Source organism: Muntiacus reevesi, chromosome 4, assembly GCF_963930625.1.
Source record: "Muntiacus reevesi chromosome 4, mMunRee1.1, whole genome shotgun sequence".
Classification (NCBI taxonomy): domain Eukaryota; kingdom Metazoa; phylum Chordata; class Mammalia; order Artiodactyla; family Cervidae; genus Muntiacus; species Muntiacus reevesi.
The window spans coordinates 141321878-141344080 of NC_089252.1; the positions used below are offsets into that span (position 1 = coordinate 141321878).

A 22203-nucleotide genomic window follows, 5' to 3' on the forward strand; every position below is an offset into this window, starting at 1 on the left:
TCATTTTTAAATTATGCTTTATGATTGTGTGCTGATAAATAATAAATGAAAGGTCTATAGAAATTCTGTATATTAGCAATATAGTTAATAGTAGTGGGACAATGTATTTTCCTTTGTAGAGTTTATTAATTGTGACTGTTTTAGCTGTTGATATACCAAAAGTTTCTTCATTAAAAATAGAGAAAATAGCTACCTTGTGTAATTTGGTAATGACAGTCTTCCTCGTCAGCTTATTTTGTGGAGTTCTTCAGTTAACTGTAAGGATAAAAGAAAATTGAAGCAATTGACAACAGTTCATCCTTTTCTTTTTTTTTTTCAGTTCATCCTTTTCAATCACATTCTTCAAAAACAATGCTGTTCTATATGTGATAATCACATTTAAACCTACAACTTTGAACTACATTCAAAGATAAAAGATTTTTAAAATATTTATAATGGTTAATAAATTGTTTCAAGGCAAATATTCTCCATCAAATTCCTCTAATTGTAGATATCTTTCTCCTTAAAGATTTTGTTTTGAATAAAAGATCTTTAAGAGGTTCTGTTGGTATGGTAGAAACATTAAAAAAATATGTAACTTAAATAAATTATAGTACTTTTCTTAGACTTTTAAAGAAAAGTTACCTGTAAGTAATTTGATAAACTCTATTAACAAGGGGATAGAAATCGAAGGCTTCTGAGAACAGGTTTACACGGGTGTAAAGTCTTCATTAGCAGTTACTTTTGCCTCACACGGTTTCAGGTTTCTGTGCCAATGCTTCCTACTACTTTCTGTTGGTAGTTAAGTATTTTCCTATTGCCTTTTGTGTTTAATAAAAACTTGCAGAGTTCATGTAGCATCTAACATTTGATAGTATTTAGCATTTTGCTTTGATATGGTATGATGCTTTAAATAAAAGAAGTGTGAAACAGTCAAGTAGATCATTAATTTTTGTATAGAAAGGTGCTCAGGATCATTCCATTCATTTGCTAAATTAAGAATTCAACCTTTCATATTGGGCACCTCTTCCCACACAAATAGCACATAAATATATTTTCATTGTAATAATACTTTACTCTTGCAAACTACTTTGAAGTCCGGCTCAAACAATATTCTTTGTAGCCAACTTCTAAGCTTGTGTAAACTGAGGCAAATTCGTGTGAATTATGGCTCATCTGAAAGAGAAATGATGGGTAATAAATGTGGATATTACTGGAAGACTTATGCTGATCTGTTTTGAGTTTTCTAACTTAATCTGTTAAGTAATTTAAAAATCACAAGTTCAGCTTCTGGTTAAAAAAATACACAAAACTGTACAAAATACTATGTAAAACAAAGTTAATGAACTTCTTTACTTATTTGCAATGTAGTGGAGTAAATAACAGCTTTGACTCTGTCAGGCTGCCTAGATTCAAATCCTGACTCTTAGCATTTACTGTCTCTCTGACCTTGGCCAACCAAGTTACTTGGTCTCTCTGTGCCTTAGTTTCCTCTTCCCTTAAATGAACTCTGCCATAAAAGGTTATTGTAAAGATGAGAATTATTGTATAAAAAATGCTTAGAACCATGCCTGGCAGTGTGGTTACTCAGTAGATGTTTGGTGCTGCTTTGTTTGGGGAGGAATTAGTGGGGCGGGCATCAAAAAACAGATGAGAGTCTACACTGATCATCTTCTTGTGAGAAATAAGTGTATCTGGTAGCACCAAACAGAATTAGCAGCTTCCACTGACATTTCCAAACTGGAAGTAAACACTGTTGTAACCTGCAAAATGGGCAGAGGGAGCAGGTCAAGGACCATTTTGAGATATCCACTGCCTATGGGCCCCATAGCCTCTGAGAAGCTGCAGCACTGAAATGAGTGAATAGGAAAATCAAAGAGCTGGTAGATCATAAGAGCAGCAGTTCTATGAAGATCTGGAGGAGCTACCATTTTCAAAATATATTCACAGGAAAAAAAATCCAATTTCAGAGACTGTAGTTCTGTGAAACTTAAAGCTCACAGTGAAAGGGGAATAACTTCAGATGAGGACAACCTGAAGAAAGGGGGAAAATATATAATTGAGTTAAAAATAGTACCATGCAGGACCTGCATTTTAAACCTTACAGAATATAAAATCTGACATATAAGTTTGTTAGTTCTTGTTTTACTTTCTGTATTCTGATGCATTTAACAACTTGGAGTCTTGCTGACCCTGCAAGGATTGCTCCTCCCAGGTTACAAGAAGAGGTTACAAAAAAAACTGCTCACCTGTCTACTATCTGTCTGCCTAGTCACCCTGGGGTCAGTACCAGGCCCTACTCGGGACAGACCCTGTGCTCTAGAGCCTGCTGAAATCATCCATTTCACCAGTCTTAAGCCTGCTTACTTTGCTGCCTTCCTTCCCACAGAAACCACAGTGAAGGCTCTCCCATAATTCCCTCCTCTCCCTGGTGCCGCCCATGTCCCCACTCCTCCCCTGGGGAGCACAGTCTGCTCCCATCTCGAGATCTGTGAATATAACAAACTGTCTTTCCAATGGCAGTTGTCTCCTGATCTATGGGCCTCACCATACCTGTATAATAAAACTTTTGTGAGAGAAGCCTTAGTTGTTCCTTTTAGATCTCCTTTTTCCTCGGGCAGTTTTGTGTTAAGGTTAAGGATGTAGGCTTTGGACTCACCCCAGCTAGCTTCCATTCTGCGGGGTGACCTTGGACAAGTTATTTAACCTCCATATATCCCAGTTTCCTTCTAAAATGGGAGTGGTAGTAATAATACCTCTTTAGAAGTTTGTTGTTAGGAGTAAATTAGGTATGGTAAAACATGCTTAACTTATGCTTAATATATATTCAACTCAACAAATCTAACAGTTTTTAATGTTACTCTTATTATTTGTCAGCTTTGACTTTACTCTTTTCTAAAATACTGATCTTTCTTAGCGCCCTCTTGTCTTCTCACACTATGTGTTTTCTCAGGCTGATCTCATTAACTCCTTTGCTTCCACACCTGTATGACATCGTATGGGTTTGCCAGCATACCTGTTTGCTAAAAACTCAAATCTATACATTCAGACTAGGCCACTCTCCTGATCTCTAAATATCTTAGGTCCAAGTTACTTATATTTGAATGTCTCATAGTGCCTCTAACTCATTGCCTCCCTCTTCAGACTTGTTCCTCTGCTGCTATTTTATATTTTGGTAAATAGCACCTCCTAATTGTTCAAACCAAAAATCTCGGAGTCATCTTAGCCGTCTCCATTGCCAGCCACTTTCAATCATAAATGGATTCCAAATTTAGAGGAAGAATTCACAAGCTAAAGAATGTTAATTACATTTTGGGAGAGGATGTAGGGGTAGGATCAGGGGCAGGGGAAAAAAAAGTTTTTATTGCATTTTATATCTTTTGGTATTGTTTTAATTTTTAATTTAAAAACGGGAAAAAAATCCATGATGTTGAGCATTTGAACTCAGTTTCCTTTTATAGGTAAAGCAAAGTTAACTTTTTCTTGAATGTCCTGAAAGAGAAGTTAATGGCAAAATATTACTATAACTCTAGTTAGTATAGTAGGTGCCCTATAAATACTTGGTTAGTCATAGGAGAAGGCAGTGGCACCCCACTCCATTACTCTTGCCTGGAAAATCCCATGGATGGAGGAGCCTGGTAGGCTGCTGTCCATAGGGACCCAAAGAGTTGGACACGACTGAGCGACTTCACTCTCACTTTTCACTTCCCTGCATTGGAGAAGGAAATGGCATCCCACTCCAGTGTTCTTACCTGGAGAATCCCAGGGACGGGGGAGCCTGGTGGGCTGCCGTCTATGGGGTCGCACAGAGTCGGACACGACTGAAGTGACTTAGCAGGAGCAGCAGATAAGCAAATGACGATTGCCATTTAAGTTTCCATTTTGCTAAATTTTCCTGGCAGAATGCTGTTAGCACTCCGTCATCGGCATCTAGAAGACCAAGCAAATAGTTGATGAAGAACCAGAATCAGAATTTGGCCAGTAGTTGTTGCAGACTATAGATTGCTTTTCTAAAAGGGTAACTGAGCTCTCCCGGGGAAGAGGAGGGTATCCAGAAGGTGCATCAAGATTAATTTGGAAAGAGCATCTTCACATTCTGCTGGCTGTTTCCCAGCCTGATGCAGGTGCGTGCTTGTGGGCCTGTAGCATGGACAGAGGTGTGCTGGTAACCAAAGCCACTTCTTAGTAAGATGCCATCTGGGGAGAAACCAAGTTTATTTAGATATCCAACTTTTCTAGTTGCATATGTGGCCTCATTAGTCAGATATATTTTTTCTTTTCTTATGTTGAGACCCCAACAGAAATTTTTTAATAAGGAAATTATTTTATTAGAAAATTAAAGTTCAGTTAGATGAATAAAAAGTTCATTTAGAAATAGTCTCCAAATGTACCCAAGTGCTGTAATTATTTTGGTTTTGGACGACATTAGTGATTGGTTGAAATTTTAACGTGTAAACTCTACTGCAGTTATTTCGAAGGTAACTCATTTCACTATTACAGAGCCTGTTGGGTTTTTAGATGGCAAGTCATGGAAAAGTAATTTTCCATTTTGACTTTGGAATCTATCATGCTACCAAAGTAAAAGGTAAATAATGAAAGCAGCTGCTGGGCTACATATTTGGGGGGAATTTTTTCAGTCTGTGACTCCTTATACTGTAAAACAGTTTCTCAGCCTCAGCACTGTTGGCAGTTTGAGCTGGATAACTTGTGGGGGTCGTCCTGTGCATTGTCAAATGTTGAGTATAGCCCTGATCTCTCTCCATTAGATGCCAGTAAAGCTCATCCCCTCAGTTATAACAACCAGAATTACCTTCAGACATTGTCAATATCAGAGTTGGGGAATGTGGGGCCAAAATCTACTTTGAGAACTACTTGCTCCATAGGAATATACTGGGTTTTTGTGTTTGTTTTGTTTTAACTGTCTAAACATGGCTTCAGAAATCACATAGCTGAAAATTGCTTATCCCACAAACTTCACATTAGTTTTTGAAAAGTAAATATGAATAATTGACATGTAGTTAGTCATTTATTTGTACCTCTGCTAAGACTGGTAACTTGAAATCTTGTTGCTAGAGAGTACTTTGTTATATTCTCTTTCAGTAAATACTAAAAATACCAGTACCATTATATGGAAATTTGTAAAGACTTGAGAATTCTTTTCTAAAACGTAATAAGCTTATCTTTTTCCTAGATTAAAATAATAACTTGAATTTTTTCAATTTTTCTGCCATCTTCTTAGATCTTTTATACCAGACTCTGGAAAAACCTAGCATCTGACTTTTAAAAACTTTCATAATGAACTTTTAAAATTATACATAAGAAGAGTAATACAATGAAAGTTCTATGTGCCCATAACCCAACTTCAACTTGAGCAGCTGTTAACTTTTTGCCAAACTGTTTCATCTGTTCCCCTCCCACCCTCATCTTTCTTGGAGTATTTTAAAGCAAATCCCAGACATTACTTAATATCACCCATAAATGCTTCAGTATACATCTCTATCAGATAAGCACTCTGTTTTTTAATGCTAACTCCAATGCAATTATCTAAAAAATTAATAATAGTTCCCTAGTATCATCTAATACCTATTTTTGGATTGCCTCAGGTATCTCAGAAATATCTTTATCAAACCAGGATCCTAACATCCATCCATCACATTTGGGTGATATGTCCCTTTAGTCTTTAGCAGTTTTCTTTACCTCCTCTACCTTTATTGTATCATTTTGTTATTGTTGAAGAAACTTGGTGATTTGATCTGTAGAATTTCCATACTTGTAGACTTGACTGATTACATAGGGTAAAATGGCATTTGAGTTAGCACAAAATCCTACATTTTAATGTACCACTCTTCTGTCTTGTTTCCCAAAGAAAGTCAAGAGTTTTGTTTTACCACCTGAACAAGTTTAAGAACCTCACGGCATTCTTTGTACTTCAGGAAGCTGAGACCAAGAAAGGGTTTTCCTGAAACCATCAACTTAGTTGGAAAGTGTCGAGTGTACCATAGTTTATCAGAAGTATCATAGAATGAAACTTTTTTAGCAAAGACCTCACCTGTTTTGTCTTCTCACCTGTGCCTACATATTACCTGCCACACAGGGGGATTTTTAGTTAGTATTTATTATTATGAGTTGTCTAATTCTGTTGGATTTGGCCTTTTCTTCCCTTTCTGGGCTAGAACCTGAAAGATTACAACTTCCTTCACCTGTAAGGTTTAAAGCAGTTTAAAAGAGAGAACATATTAATAAGAGCATTTTACACATCACCTCCATTTCTGCACAGTTAATCTTTTAAAATGCAAATCAGTAGTAATAGTACTGGCACTTCTGTGGAATGCACCATAAATCATGGAGAAAATAAACAATTTGTTAAAATTAGTTGTTCAAACTTTATATATCCATTGGCATGAAATCTCCTGTCTTGGGGGGAGCATGAAATGCAGGTAATCTGGGACTTAAAGAATCATTTTATTACAGTGATTGTTTAGCAAAAATATTGGGATTTCCTGTCTTATTCTTTATTTATCTTTCTTACAAAAGTATATTTTAGCCATCAGAACAATCTTAGCACAACCAAAGACTTCTGGCATTTTTGCATTTAGCAAAATTCTTTCTGGTGCTATGATGTGTGTTTTCTGTCAGCTAAAATTTACAGGAATAGTGAACCACAGGGATTTCCTGAGGAGAAGCTCCCACATGCTGTGTCTGGGATTTCTCATATTTCTTTTGGCAGCAGTAACATTCTCCAGTACTACAAAATTGTAGTTTGAATCCAGTGCTAATAATTTCTCTTCAAGAAAACAACTGAAACATTTTGATTCTGTTCCCTTGAACCAAGGGGAAAAGTTATAACAAAGAAATTTGTTTTTCACCACCTACTTTGCCTTACCCTCCACACACACACACAGAGTCCCTTTCTAAAGCTGAATCAACCTATCATAATACTCATTATATGAATCACAGAAATTTCTGTGTATTTGTTTTTAAGCCTAACAGTCCCGAACCTCCAAATATAGTGGTTAAGGCTGTTGCAGTATGGAACCTCACCTTGTTGTAAAAGAAAAAGTAATTTGTTTTATATTGGGTGACCAAGTTTTATACTAAGATGTTATTTGCTTCTATCACTCTCATTCTCTCTTGCATGTACAAAATATGAAAAGCTCACCAGTATGGTTTCATATTTCATGTTAAACCTTTTCAAAATTTTCATGTGTAGAGTTTGATATGGCTATTTTTTGATAACTATCAGAAAAGACTTGAAATACTCCTCCCTTTACAACTGCATATCTGTTTAAGGTCTGATTTTCTTTATATACTTTATCCAAAATAAAAAATTGCAGCTGATTCAATGCAGAAGCAGATATAAGAATCCAGCCACTTCCTCCTGTTATGCCAGACTTTAATAAGAGATTTGCGAAAATATAAAACAGTCCACTTATCTCAATATATTTATTTCATTGTGAAAAAAATTTCATTAAAATCATGTTGTTAAAATTTTTCAGTTATTTCCATGACTATTTTAATAGGTTTATTGTTATTCTAAGTAAGTTGATAAATATTTTAATGTTTTAGTTTTAAATTTCTAATATGATAAGTATTGTTAGGCATCCAAATAAACAAAAGCTCTTTGGAACCTTTATACTTTTTAAGACTAGAAAGAAATCTCGAGACCAAAAATTTTTGAAAATCACTGATCTTGATTTGGCTATCTGAGATCTTTCAGTTAGTACATAGGTGATTTGGTAGTTTCAGAGAGAAAGGTAATTTTATCTGCCAAACATTTTTTAAATTAATATAAAATAATTACTAGAAATCCCTTTGCACTATTAAAAATTTGCCTTACAAGGTCTATCTTGGTCAGTTCATCTTGGCTGCTGTTCAGTTTGTTAGTCAAAGGATGTTTGTTTTTCATTGGTGTGTTATCATTGGTTAAATTTTAAATTTTCTTTTGGCTCAAAGGTTATTGAGTCATAAAAGTGCAAATAAAACAGTAAATGCTACAAATCAGAATGCTATCATAAATATAATCAATAAAGTTTTAGTGTTCATATAGTCTGTTTATATGTGTTAGAAAGTGATACAATTTGTATTAACAGCCAAAAAGAGAGAAGTACAAACATGAAATATGACAGTGACTGGAATTAACATTTTACTAAACATGCTTTACCTTCATCCCCTGTCTCCAGAGGTGGTCTACTCTGAAATTTTGCCAAAAACTTAGTTACATAAAGCCATGAAACAAAGCAGTGATGGACTTAGCAAGCCAGAATTTACTAAACAGTTAATAGTTGCTGTTTTGTGAAATACGAAATAGTATTTCAGACTGTGGTTATCCAAACTGAGTGTGTATGCTCTTAGTTAATGTGCAAACAAAAAGGGAGAACAAAGTATTTATGTGTAATCACACTCTTCTGTGTAATTACTTTTTAAAAATCTGTTACAGATACTCCATTTTGTTATTTTGTGAGCTGTGACATAAGCTGGAAAAGGAAGGGACATTGTAGTCAGTGCTGGACATAGCATCAGCTAGTTTATTGTAAGGTAGGGCCTTACAGTTTGAGTAAAAAGAAGTTTGGCCCAGTCCCCACCCACTAAGCCCCTTCCCAGAGAACAGTCAGCAGTCAGAAGTGTGCCTCATGATCTTAGTTGAGTAGGGCCAATTTGTACTCTTTCTGTGCCTATTTTTATATGGCTGGTGAACAAAGAATGGTTTTTACATTTTTAATGGTTGGAAAAAATATCAAAAGAATGTTATTTTGTGACACATGAAAACTATAAGAAGTTCACTGTTTCCATAAATAAGGTTTTATTGGAACATAATCACATTCATCAGTCTGTATTGTCTGTGGTTGCTTTCACACTACAGCAGCGTACTTGATTAGTTGGGACAGAGACCATATGGCCTGCAGAGCCTAAAATGTTTATTATCTGGCCTTTACAAAAGAAGTTTGATGACTCTTGAATTAGAATAACTCCACTTTGATCCATCTTATTTATTGTTCTTCCCCATGGGAATTCATTTGAAGAAAGGATTCTACTGTCCTAAAAACAAGTTTGGGTTTTTTTGTTTTTTTTTTAAGCATGTAAATTTTTCTAAAGGTCAACCCAAAAGAACTAGTATAATTGTTCTTTTGCCATTCTGGGGGCAGAGCAAGATGGGGTTCACAGTTCAGTTTGAAAATACAGATTGAGTAATTCAAGGCAATACTTGAAAATACATTATGGGTAATAGAAAGGTTAACCATTTCTGCCGCTAGAGATTTTAAGTCTCATTTAGGGATGAGACTATAAGTTCTTCTCCTTATTTTTAAATGCTTTGCCTATTTTTCTCAAAGGAGAGATTAAACGTAGCTTCAAAGGAAGGCATTTGACTCATCTTCCTATTCTCTCAAATTAATAGCCAGTGAATTGCTTACCAGTCCAGCAAATTCCCACTCTTCCTCATTTTTCCAGACTCAAAGATAATATTCCCTTAAAGTATTCGTCTCATTTAGCTGCCGCTCCTCTGTTTCCATAGCAACCAGTACATTCTTGTAATTATTCATTTGCTTCATGTCTGTCTATACTAAACTGTTCATAAGCTTCTTTGGTGTCTTCTTTTCTAAACACAGGAGGCTGTTTGTAATTTTAGGTAATATAATACAATATTTCAGAGCATTAGCTTTGGAGTCAGACCTATCCTGCTTTCTCTAGGTGAGTGACTCTTTCCTCATCTATGAAATGGGAATAACAGTAGTAATGATGATGGTAAAGAATTTATCTAGAATTGTCCCATGGATTTTCATTCAATAGTGATAAAGATGTTTCTGTTTGTTCTATTCCATAACCTGCTCTTGGCACATAGCTTATAAAAAGTTGAGGTGTAAATTGAACAATTATTGTGTGCCAGGGACTGCTCCAAATGTTTATATTTATTTAGTCCTAGAACCCTATGGTTTAGGTATTAATTATTATACCTATTTTTAGATTAGACAGTCGAAGCATAGAAAGATTATAAATCGCCATGGGTTACCAACCTGGTAGGAGGCAGTGTTGGGATCTAAATCCAAATCTGGCTCCAAAGTTTTTGTTCTTAACCTACACTGTCTCTTATCTACCATATGTTTGTATGTAAGCTTATTTTGGTAACTTTCTTGGTGTTTTAAGTTTATTTTCAGTGCTGATAGATGATACATAATACTCATCTGTGCCTGATTGACTTAATCAGTATGACTGTATGATAAATTTATAATTGATACAGTATAATCATTGCTTCCTGGCTTCAAGTAATAACTATTTTTCACTGTGAGTCCTTTTTGGAGCTATATTTAGCCAGAATTAGCTATTTTGAAGCGATTTATTCTAATACTACAAAAATTTGGACAAAGAAATTGCTCAGATCTATTTATATTCCTAAATTCATTTTTTTTTTTTTGCTGGCAAAAAATGCCTATTTTATTTAGTTTTTCCTTTGTTGAGTTAACCCTACTGATTTGTTTGTTGATTTTTTTTTTTTTCTTCTGATGTTAAGTGGCATTGTGTAAATAATTCAGTTTGGACATATTTGTCATAATGTTGAATTTGGTCTCTAAAACTTTTGAAATACAGTTGACCTTTGAAATATAGGGGGGTCAGAGGCACCCACCTGCTTATAACTTCACAGTAAGTCCTCCCTACTCTCAGTTCCTCTTCCTGGGCTTTAGCCACCCGTCATATGTAGTGCTGTAGTGTGTATGTATTTTTTAAAATCATCAAAGTGGAGCCCTGTCATTCAAATCCATGTTGTTAAAGGGTCAACTGTAGTAATTATCTTGAAATTTATTTTATATCTCTTTCAGAATTCTCCACTTTACCAGTACTTACAGGATCTGGGACACACAGACTTTGAAGTATGTTCTTCTCTGTCACCAAAAGCAGAAAAAAGCACAGTGACAGAGGGACAGAAAAAGCCTCCTGCAAGAGCCCTGCCAAAAGTAAGAAGGCATCTTCATTTTCTATGACTCAATCTTTTGTCTTTTACTGATTTATTTAAATTGCCTTTATCCTTATCCTTACATAAAAACACCTTATTGGCACCTCCATGTTCTTCCCCTGCACTGGTTAAGACTTTAATTTTTATTTCATCAGTGGTATGTATCTATTTATAAACATGAATCCTTGGTATTTTGGACTATCTCATGGGTAATTTGTATAATGAATTGAAATTAATATGATTGAGGATCAAAATATATTGCATATTTAAATATTGAAGTTACTTAGAGTGAACCAGAAAAAAAAAACAAAAAAACCAAAAATCAGTACCTTAATGGGAGCCCAACTATAGAACTCCTACAATAACTAGAGTTTTTTTCTTTAGATTTTTTTTAAAAAGAAAGCAAGATACCTCAGTTTCTGCTGCCCTTTATATCTGCAGCATCATATATTTTTATATAGTAAGTATTTCGTAGTTGATATACAGCATTGTGAGGCTGAGGTACTTGAAGAAGCCACCAATAAATAGGTTCACTAGATTGATTTGTGCTATTAGTGCTCTACTTGTGCTCTATTATTGTATTTACCAAAATAAAATATTCCAGTACATTTCAGTTTTAACAAAAAGAATTCTAACAGAAAAAAATATAACCAGATTACCTCATTTCTTGAGCATTCTAGTTTAATCAGTGTTTTAATATAGGAGTCAGTTACTTTTGGGAGGAAGATTTTAAAGTTTTCCCTTAATCATTTACTCTGTAAGATAGAAAGGGAAGGATCTTTCCTTTTGTTCTTCTTAGGAAAAAACTCTAAAATGTGAAGTAACCAAGCTGGACCCAAATGCAACAGCAGAGTAAGCACCAGGGAAACGGTGTTTTCTTTAGCTCATTCTCACAAGGAAGGAGTTAGGGAGTGAGAGCACCTACAGACCAGAACCAGATTCCAGAGTCCTCCCCACCTCAACCCTTTCTTCTCCTTGCTCCTTTCAAATACAGATATTTCTGGGGAAAGTTTTAAAAGCAAAACCTAAAGATATATCTAAAAGATGATTCATAGATTAAAATTTGAATTTGAGATTACTTGGCAAAAAAAGACAAAGGTTGGGTCAAGGGATAGTGTTGGGGCTGGAGAGGGACATTGACCTCGTGTGTGTGTGTGTGTGTGTGTAAACTTGGGTTTTATAAGTATTTAATTCTTTTCATTTATGACAGTATTTTTACTTTTAGAAATATTGTTATTAGTTTATAAATAAGAGTTTAAAAGTTCATCCTCTCAGAAATTGAGGAGTAGTTAAAAGCATAGCCAGAAGGTGTTTTTCAAAATTACCACATATCTAGAAAGTTCATTTAGTCTTCATGTCACACATTTCAACTGCATAAGGTACATCTCTCTGAAATGAGTTTTTTCTATATAAATCTGGGGCAGCTAAATTTTAAAAAGATTTCTTGTTCCTTCTTAGGGGATATATTTTTAGAATTGCCCCCCAGATTCTGTTCAAGTGATGAAGTTCCAGTTATTTCCTTTGGAAAGTAAATTTTCTGTATGAGTTCATGATGAAACAATTACCATTTTTAGTCTTTTTCTTTTAAAAATGTGATTGTTAGGTACTTATTGAGTATTCTGTATTGGTATTCTCATGAATATTCATTCTCTGTATATGTTTCTGGTTTCTTTTCCTGGGATCATTCTTAAACATTCCTTCCATAAAGTTTTTGCATCAGTCCTCTGCTTGGTCTCTTTTTCTCTCAACTATCTCATCCACTTTCTTGTCTTCACTGGCACTTTTTTCTATTCTCCATTTTCACTGAGCTCCAGATACTTGTTAGACATTCTGCCTGTGCTCCAGGAAACTCAGATTCAACATGCCTAAAGCAGAGCTTTTTTTCTCAGTACCCCGAAACAAAGAAAATATTTTTCTGTATTCCCAAATTACTACCCTCTCAATTTATCTTACAGTTTCCCACACTCTAACATTGATTTGGTCAGTAAGTGACGCAACTTCTTTCTAAAATCTAATCCTTAGTTATTGCTGTTTTTACTACCCTAGTGCAAGCTTTTATCATTATTTAGCTGGACTATTACATACCCTCCTAATCATGCTTCTTGGCTACACTCATTCCTTGCTGGTACAGTCGTTGCTCTGTTGCCAGTTATTTTTCTAACGTGCAAATTTTTATTGTTTCACTTCCTTGTATTAACCTTCCATGACTCCTCATAGTCTATAGTATAAATTCAAAACTATTAAGACCACAGTCTTTTAAAATTTATCTCAGTGTACCTTTTAAACTTCATTACTCTTCTGTTCTTCCCTTGGCTCTTTGCTGGCCCAAACTCTTAGCTGCCACTGTCTGAATGGCATCTGCTTCCATGGTTCCCTCCTGTACTCATCCTTGTCCCTTGCCTGGGCTTAGCGCCAGTGTCAGTTCCTCTTGAACTCCTTCCTCCTACACTTCTCCAGATTTTACATTGTGAAAGAAAGTGTGAAAGTTGCTCAGTTGTGTCCGACTCTTTGCAACAGTCCATGGAATTCTCTAGGCCAGAATACTGGAGGTGGGTAGCCTTTCCCTTGCTTCAGGGGATTTTCCCAACCCAGGGATCGAACCCAGGTCTCCTTCACTACAGAATCTGGTAATGCAGATTCTTTACCAGCTGAGCCACAAGGGAAGCCCAAGAACACTGGAGTAGGTAGCCTATCCCTTCTCCAGCAGATCTTTCCGACCCAGGAATTGAACTGGGATTTCCTGCATTGCAGGTGGATTCTTTACCAACTGAGCTGTTAGGGAAACCCAGATTTTACATTAGTTTGTAATTATTTGTACTGTCTCTTCTAAGTTCTTGAAAACAGCAGTTATGTATATTCATCTTTGTTCCCATAACCCTTTTTCAGTACCTGGAATATTATAGTCACTCAGTGAATGTAAACTCCATTTACTGGCCTGCTCAGGAAATGAGCTAATAAGGTAAACTGAATTTTTGATTGATTCAATAATATAACATATTTCAATATGAGACAGTTATTCTAAAATTGTTAAAATGAATTTCTACTTTAATATTGTAGAATGAAATGTTCTTAATATTTGAAAACTCAGAGCACTTGCTTTTCATTTTGAAATACCCATATCATCATCGTGTTGACATAGGTAGTATTAATACATAGTGTACCCAAGATAAAATGGTTTCCAAGTCTCATTTCCAAACTCACTGAATCTGAACATTTATTTGGGGGGCCTGGGAGTATGTTCCTAGCTAAAATCTCCAGGTGATTCTGATATAATATTAAATTTGGGGTCAGTAAGGTCAGTAAGACTGAGACATACTGGCAAAACACATAATATAGCATATAATACAACTTAGATGATTTTAACTTTCTGATTTAAAAAAATGTGATTAATTAGCAGTAGGTTATTTGAAGTTTTTCTGATGTTTAGCTGTGGTTTAATAATCTTGCACAATGTCATTCATCTCCTTCAGCAAGGCATCCTGTTAAAAGTGGCTGAAACCATCAAGAGTTGGATTTTGGCTCAGTCCAATAAGAATGATGACTTGCTTCACAAGTTGGTAAGTGTTCACTTTACTTTTTGGTCACTTTTCAGGGCTCCAGTTTCTTTTCCAATGAGAAAATCAATGATTCCAAATTTTTTTGCTACTGATTTGGGCAGTGACTAATTTTAATTAGAAATTCTGGGCTGTTCTCTAAAAGGAGATTATCCGCTTCGTGAAGTGTTAAAAAAGTTTATATCACCTAAGGAAAAAGAAAAAGGAGATTCTTCAATAACTGGGAATCTTCAAATGTGGACTCAATAGTATTTCATAGATCTTCAAAGAGGTTGTTAGCCACTGAGTTTAGGATATTCTGATAGTTATTGAAGACCTATTTGTCCTGCTGCCATCTTCCTCCACTGACCAGTATTCCTCTCAGTGAGTTAGAGAATAGATCCATTAGTGGGATCTTCCCTCTTTTCATTAGGAACTTGATTGTCTCTATTCCACAGCCTTTGATTACAAAGTTTGGGCAAAATCAAGAGTGTGGTTCCTCCCTTATTTATTTGTCATTAATTTGCCATTCTCTGTGCTGTGTGTTTAGTCACTCAGTTGTGTCCGACTCTTTGCTACCCCATGGACAGAGGAGCCTGGCAGACGACAGTCCATGGGGATTCTCCAGGCAAGAATATTGGAGTGGGCTGCCATGCCCTCCTCCAGGGGATCTTCCAAACCCAGGAATCAAACTCAGGTCTCCTGCACTGCAGGCAGAGTCTTTACCGTCTGAGCCATCAGGGAAGCCCACCATTCTCTGACAACTTCATGTATAAAATTTAGTCTTCTGGGACTGATAAATCAGAGAGTTTCCCAAAGACTTGCTTGATCTCTGAGCCCCAACGAGTGACTCAGTGTTTTTATATCCTCATATTAGTAATAGGTAGTATAGCTTAAAAAAATAAAATTCTCTCACAAGTAAGCAGATTTCAGAATCTTCTGCTGGCTATGACCTTAAGATGATAATTTAATTATTATTATTATAAATTATCATTTGTTAAGGGATATTTACAAAGTGCTTTCACATTTTGATTTGGTAATCTAAACACTATGTAAGGTTCGGTATGGTTTACCATTTGGAAAGCCTGAGGTTCAGATATTTCAGTTTGATTAAGAATACTCATTAAGAGAGTTGTTCAAAAACTTTCAGCTAGAAAATGAGTCAGAATTTGAACTCAAGTCTCCTGGTTTCAAAGCCCAGGCTCTTTCCGTTATAATGTACCACCTCTCTAGTTTGTGTGTTGTTTTTACTGACTAAAATTACCTTTTTAGCAATCCATTTGGGCAGGTTCTCTGTTTAGGGTTCATCTTCATAGGGGTTTTGAGAAGGTCAATGAAGTATCCTTTCATCTACGTAGAGTGTTGACTCTATCCAGATGGAGCCATTTTCATTCTTCAGTGATACTAGGACTGTGGTAAGGTATGTGCTTGGCCTCTTCAGTCATGTCTGACTCACTGTGACCTCCTGGGCTGTAGCCCATCAGGCTCCTCTGTCCATGAGGTTCTCCTGGTAAGAATTCTGGAGTGGGTTGCTATGGCCTCCTCCAGGGGATCTTCCCCACCCCTGGATCAGACCTGCGTCTCCTGCACTGTGGGCAGATTCTTTACATGGCCCATTCTTTGCTGAGCCCTGAGGGAGGCCCTGTGGTAAGGTGTATGGGTGCATATACATATTCTGCGGTTTAGTCATAGTGTGTAGTCCTGATCTTTTCATTTTTGGACCTTTGTCACTGGCCACACGCATACTTCAATGTCATGTTTCACTTTAAAGTGCCAGCTTTTGTATGCATCTCTTTTGTGCCTAGATTATGGAGAATTTTAGGAAGTACATACCTGAGAAATAGTTCACAAGTAATAGAATAAGGAATTGCCCAGTTGGCATCTGGCATGAAGTTGCTTGACTTTTTTCCCTTGATTATAAAATATTTAAAATTTTGTTAGCTTTACAGATATTGAATGAGTCCCTCTTTCCTTTTATAAAGATACTGGCAATTGCTCCATGATATCTGAACATTTTATTATTGTTCATTTTCATGAAAGTAGTACTTTTCTTCTTAAAAATTAAAAAAAAAATTTAATAGCAACTACGATAACTAGTGGTATTGGCACTCTCTAAGCATTTTTTAGCCTGTAAAGTGCTTGCCCAGAAGTTGTCTCACCTGATCCTCATCAGCTTAATTAAATAGCACTATATATTTTAAAGTGTGTAAGATCTTTGAAGTATATTGACACATAAATATGTGGGGCCACAATAGAAATCTCTTTATTCTTTAGCAGTGCTTCTCATACTCTTCATTCCATCCAGCCAGTATTCTTCCTAAGTTATCTTCTCATGCTGTTTCCCTGTTTAGATTCTAAAAAGATACCTGCTACCTACCAAGTCAAGTCCAGTTCATCACTTTGACTGTCATGAAGGCGCTTGCATAATTTGGCCTAATCTACCTTTCCAGTTTTATCCACCGATATCTCATCAGCCCAGTGTAGTCTTCCTTTTTGTTTATTCCTTGCCTAGTCTCTATATATGTGCTATTATACTGTGAATTGTGTTCCATTTTTCTATTATTGGAATCTTTACAATAAGCAGTACTAGCTATTCCTCAGGGCCTGTTGGATCTCTTTTCTACAACAACCTTGTAATAATTATGTGTGCTATGTTATGTAAGTTTTTATATTATAATGCTTTTCTTTATTGTATTTTTAAGTATTTCATATGTACTAATGCTAACAGCTAACACTTACATAGTGCTTACTGTGCACCAGATATTCTTAGCAGTTTATAAATACTGACTTATTTAACCCTTGCAGCAACCCTATGAAGTGGATACTATTATTATCTTTGCAGATGAGGAAACTGAACAGAAAAATTATTAACTTGCATAAGTTGTGGGACCAGGATATAAACCCAGGCACTAAGTCTTGACAGTAAGACTTGTTGAGGGTAAGCCAAAGTTCACATAGTACACTTCTCCCCCTGCCCCCCAGCACAGAGCACCAGTACTATCAATACTACCTCAAATCACACTGGTTTTGGGGAGGCTTTATCCCAGTTTTGCAGCAGATCTGATGCCAAGGAGTGGTGTTGAAGAAAGTGAGTTTCTGATGAAGCAGCAGGTCCATAAGAGAGCCTGTGTAGAGGAATAGCTCCCATCTATGACTGAGCGACTTCACTTTTACTTTTCACTTTCATGCATAAGAGAAGGAAATGGCAACCCACTCCAGCGTTCTTGCCTGGAGAATTCCAGGGACGGAGGAGCCTGGTGGGCTGCCGTCTGTGGGGTCGCACAGAGTCGGACACGACTGAAGCAACTTAGCAGCAGCAGCAGCAGCATGTTAATAGCTTCCCTTTCTCTTGTCAGTGTTGGCCTTCATTTAATTAGGCTTCTTTTAAACTTACCCATATATAAGTACATAGAAGTCTCATAAAAGGCCTGCTTTCAAGTTTCTGTAGCAAAAGTTTTATTTTTAATATTTACATCTGAATATGGTCCTGTCTGATGGGGGAATCCAAACCAAATTGGAAGGCCAATACATGAAGATTTATTTCAAGGATTACTTGAAAAGCTACCCTGTTCCACCTACTGCCCTCCCTGCCTCCCATTGCCCACATGCTGTCGATATTCTTCAGCCTGTCCCCCTTCCCACCCTCAACAGTAGTATAAAGTAAGTCGTGCTGTTCTCTGTTTATGAAAGTGGGATGGAATGTCAAAAAATTAACTAGTTCCTAACATTAGGATTGTAAAAGAGAGGAAGAGAGGAAGCAGTGGTTCAAACATGAGCCGTAAAAGTGCTACAGAGGTACATCCAGGATATATCAGTAGGTGGTAAGATCCATATCAGGCTAAACAGAAGGTCTGCATTTCACTGAGTTTTTTTTTTATTATTATTGATAAGAAATATATCCAAATAGGCTTCATATTAAAACTATTCTTCTCTGAAAGTGATGTGTACAACCCATGATCAAGAGGATATATACTTGTAGTGTATGGATCACTGCCTTCTTGCTTAAGTCCTCATGATGAGCTCGGGCTAGATTCTGTGGTCTGGGAATGATTAACTAAGAAGAGGAAACCCTAGACCTAACTGATTTTACTTTGATTGCTAAAGGCCTTGTCCATTGCAAGCTCTCTTTATTTTTTATCATACAAGAGGATCATTCTATTCCTGAATCTAATGCAAAGTAAAAATTTAAATTTTCTGATAGAGAAGACTATATTTAGGGAAGCAGAATCAACTAACTACCAAAGACATATGATTTAAAATCAGAATTCTAGAATGTTACTTAGTCTCTCTGAGCTTCAGTTTTTCCTCTATAGCATGGACAGAAAATGATAATGTACGTGACAGGGTCAGCTGTGAGAGCTGCTCTGACATCGCTACTTCATCTCATCTCTCCACCAGGGGCACTCTGCCCAAAACTAATACTGATCACTTACAGGGCCCCACGCTAGACAAGACTTGCTTTCATTCTGTCTCATCCCATTCTTCCCACTCTTTCATCTGCTCAGTTCTTGTGTATTCTTTAAAACTACGCTTAGGCTCTTTGACCTTCTCTTTGTGGCGGTTTGTTCCCTCAGTGCCGTTTGCATAATAACCTAGTTAAACCTCGTCACACTTGTCTGCACTTTATATTTTAACTGCTTACCTTTCAGCCCTCTCCTTTAAACTCTGAACTCTCTAAGAGTAAAGGCTTGTATGTCTTGTTTATTTTTGTGTGCTTTTGGTGTCAAGCATGTTGTCTGGTATGTTATAAGATATTCCTTAATAGATGGATAAAAGGGAAAGAGGGAGAAATAAACGAGCTGATATATGTGAAAGCATTTTGTAAACTATAAAATGCTATGCACACATTAGGGTCATTTTGTATTATATTCCTTAATGATGTATTTTTTTAATATTCGAATGTTTCATTTTTAGAAAGCCTTGATTCTGCTGATGTTATTCTTAGATGTTGGCTATATTGTTACAATGTCTAGGGACAGCATATCTGTTAGAGGATTATATTTTCCATGTTGTTTTGCAGCCATTTAATTTATTAGGCTTAACAGGTTTATTAATCTATAAAAAATACATATTTCACTCAATATGTGGTTCAGTGATGTCTACCTCTGTTTTTTTTGCTTCATATTTATTGTGAAAATATAACCTTGTACATCAGATTGAAAACTGATTGACTATTATTTCTTCTTCTTGGAGTCTATACTGAAAATAAACACCTCTAATTTTATTAGCATGGCAGGAGCTTAATATTTAACACAAAATTATGTGTGTATTAATACCTCTCTTCTGGTCTTTCAATGGCAAGGATACTGGATTCCGACTCGACTCACTCCATACTATCCTGCAACAGGAAGTCCTGTTACAAGAGGATGTGGAGCTGATTGAGCTGCTTGATCCCAGTATCCTGTCTGCAGGGCAACCTCAACAACAGGAAAATGGACACCTCCCAACACTTTGCTCCCTGGCAACCCCTAATATTTGGTACTGTCCAGAAAACATCTATCCTTTGTTTACATTTAGAGTATTAGCAGAGGAAATCTGTCATCATCCTCTCCATTATAAAGGCATTATAAACATTTTAGCATTATAATTAATACAATGATATGCCAGAGGTTTCAAAAAAGAGGATTTAAAATGAAAATGGGAAGTGGGATTTCATTTAAAATGAAAATGGGAAGAAACATCCAGTTTGATTATTATGTACTTGCAACTCAGTGTAATTAGTTTGTGTGTAACAGCCCAATAAGCAGGATTAACATATGCCAAAAAAGAATCTCTCTTATACACATGTGTGCATGAAGTCCTAGCCAGTTCTTCATGTTTTTTTACCCTTAATAGATTATATAATAATTACATTGTAGAGACACCCAGGAGAGTATGAGACATGGAGATAAACAGTCGATACCTACTTTGTTAGGTGAGATGAGATAATAGGGAACATAGACAATTCAAATTGTCTTAAAACTTGTCCACACTTGAAGTGTTTGTGTTTAATGCACAAGTGCTGGGCCATCATCTATTAAGAAAGAAATACATATATGTATAGTAACAAGGAATTATATACTCAGAACTGTAATATCCTCTTTCTATTAAAGTATGAGTTTATTAAATGAACTAAATTATTGCTCAAACTGTTCAAGTTATATGGGCAGTTACATTCATTGGCCTCAGTGTTCTGAATTTATCTGTCTTTCCTGTCATGTTGACAAATGCTTCGTTTTGTAACAGGTAGCCATGTATAGTGTTTTCCAAATGTGTAGTTACTCAGGTACTGTCATGATGAAGTGTACAGCATTGTACCGTTTTAAAATTTAAGAACTTAAGGAGCTGCTAAAAGGAATCATAGGTTTTCAGAATTTTACAACTTTATATTCCTTTGACCACAAAGGTGATTAAGCAACTCTGAGGCCTATAAATCCTTTACAGGTTTTGCTATAAATATATAATAGTATATGATGAGATTTTGCTATGATATTACCAATATTGCCTAATTCCAAGGGAGATTTTGGCAGGCAAATATTAAATATCTATTAAATATTCTCATATGTTATTTTCTTTATAGTTTGACTATAACTATCTTCAAGTATTAATGATGATGTTTCTTGAATATCCTTAGATACAACTCCCCTATATTTGCCTTCTTACATGTAAACATTTTCATCAAAACCTTCACAATATCTATTAAATATTCTCATATGTTATTTTCTTTATAGTTTGACTATAACTATCTTCAAGTATTAATGATGATGTTTCTTGAATATCCTTAGATACAACTCCCCTATATTTGCCTTCTTACATGTAAACATTTTCATCAAAACCTTCACTGCTTCAAAGAAATTTATAGGTTTATAATTTTTAGGTTTATAATGATGACAACTTAAAATTAGATGACTTTATTCAAAGCAATTGCAAAGTGTATAGTATTTCTAATTGGAAAAATGCTTATAGTTTGTTGAGATATTATATGTTTTTGCACAAATAATTAGAGTCTGATTTTAGGAAAAAAGACCTCATAATATCTCCAAAAATGAAACATTTTTAATTATTTAACTATTTTGTATTGGAATATAGCTGATAAGGTTTTTAGTATTAAAAACTACTACAATTAAAGCTTTTTACTTTTATGTTTATGAAATCAGATTTTAAAATCTGTAATTGTTTTTAGGTTAAAGAATACGTATCTTTAAAAAAAAGTTTATTCAGAAGACACCTATATATATCGATCACCTAAACTTACTAGCTTTAGACGGTGGTATCTAGCAACTAGATAGTGGTACTAGATATTTTTTAACTGTTTCAAGTTATTTTTTAAAATGTCATATTCTATAAAGTTATAGTTTATAGAGAAGCTAGCATTTTATCTATTTTAGAAAACTGACTAGAGAAACTCAATCTTTCTCTAGACTGATGGATATCATTTTCTTGGTTTCTCTGTTCCAGGGATGTCTCAGTGGTATTTGCCTTCATTAGTTTGCTTGTTATGCTTCCCACTTGGTGGATTGTATCTTCCTGGCTGGTATGGGGAGTGATTCTATTTGTTTATCTGATCATAAGATCTTTGCGATTATGGAGGACAGCAAAACTACAAATAACTCTAAAAAAATACAATGTCTATTTGGAAGATATAGTAACAAATAGCCGAGGTTTTACTAACCTTGTGAGAAAAGCTTTACGTCTCATTCAAGAAACTGAAGTCATTTCCAGAGGATTTACACTGTGAGTTCATTTTTCATTTTATTTTTTAAATAA

General features: G+C 35.6%; 1 protein-coding gene across 7 annotated transcripts in view; it reads left to right on the forward strand.

Annotated features, from left to right (window-relative positions):
• The window catches only part of VEZT (vezatin, adherens junctions transmembrane protein), a 68195-nt gene that overhangs the window by 16606 nt on the left and 29386 nt on the right, over positions 1-22203 (forward strand). For 4 of the 7 annotated variants that reach the window (XM_065934226.1, XM_065934227.1, XM_065934232.1 and 1 more), the window contains exons 2-5: positions 10791-10925; positions 14395-14481; positions 19760-19935; positions 21895-22170. In XM_065934226.1, coding sequence (XP_065790298.1) covers positions 10791-10925; positions 14395-14481; positions 19760-19935; positions 21895-22170 — 674 coding nt within the window. The remainder of the gene's footprint in view (positions 1-10790; positions 10926-14394; positions 14482-19759; positions 19936-21894; positions 22171-22203) is intronic. The other 3 variants (XM_065934229.1, XM_065934231.1, XM_065934230.1) reach the window with 1 other exon arrangement.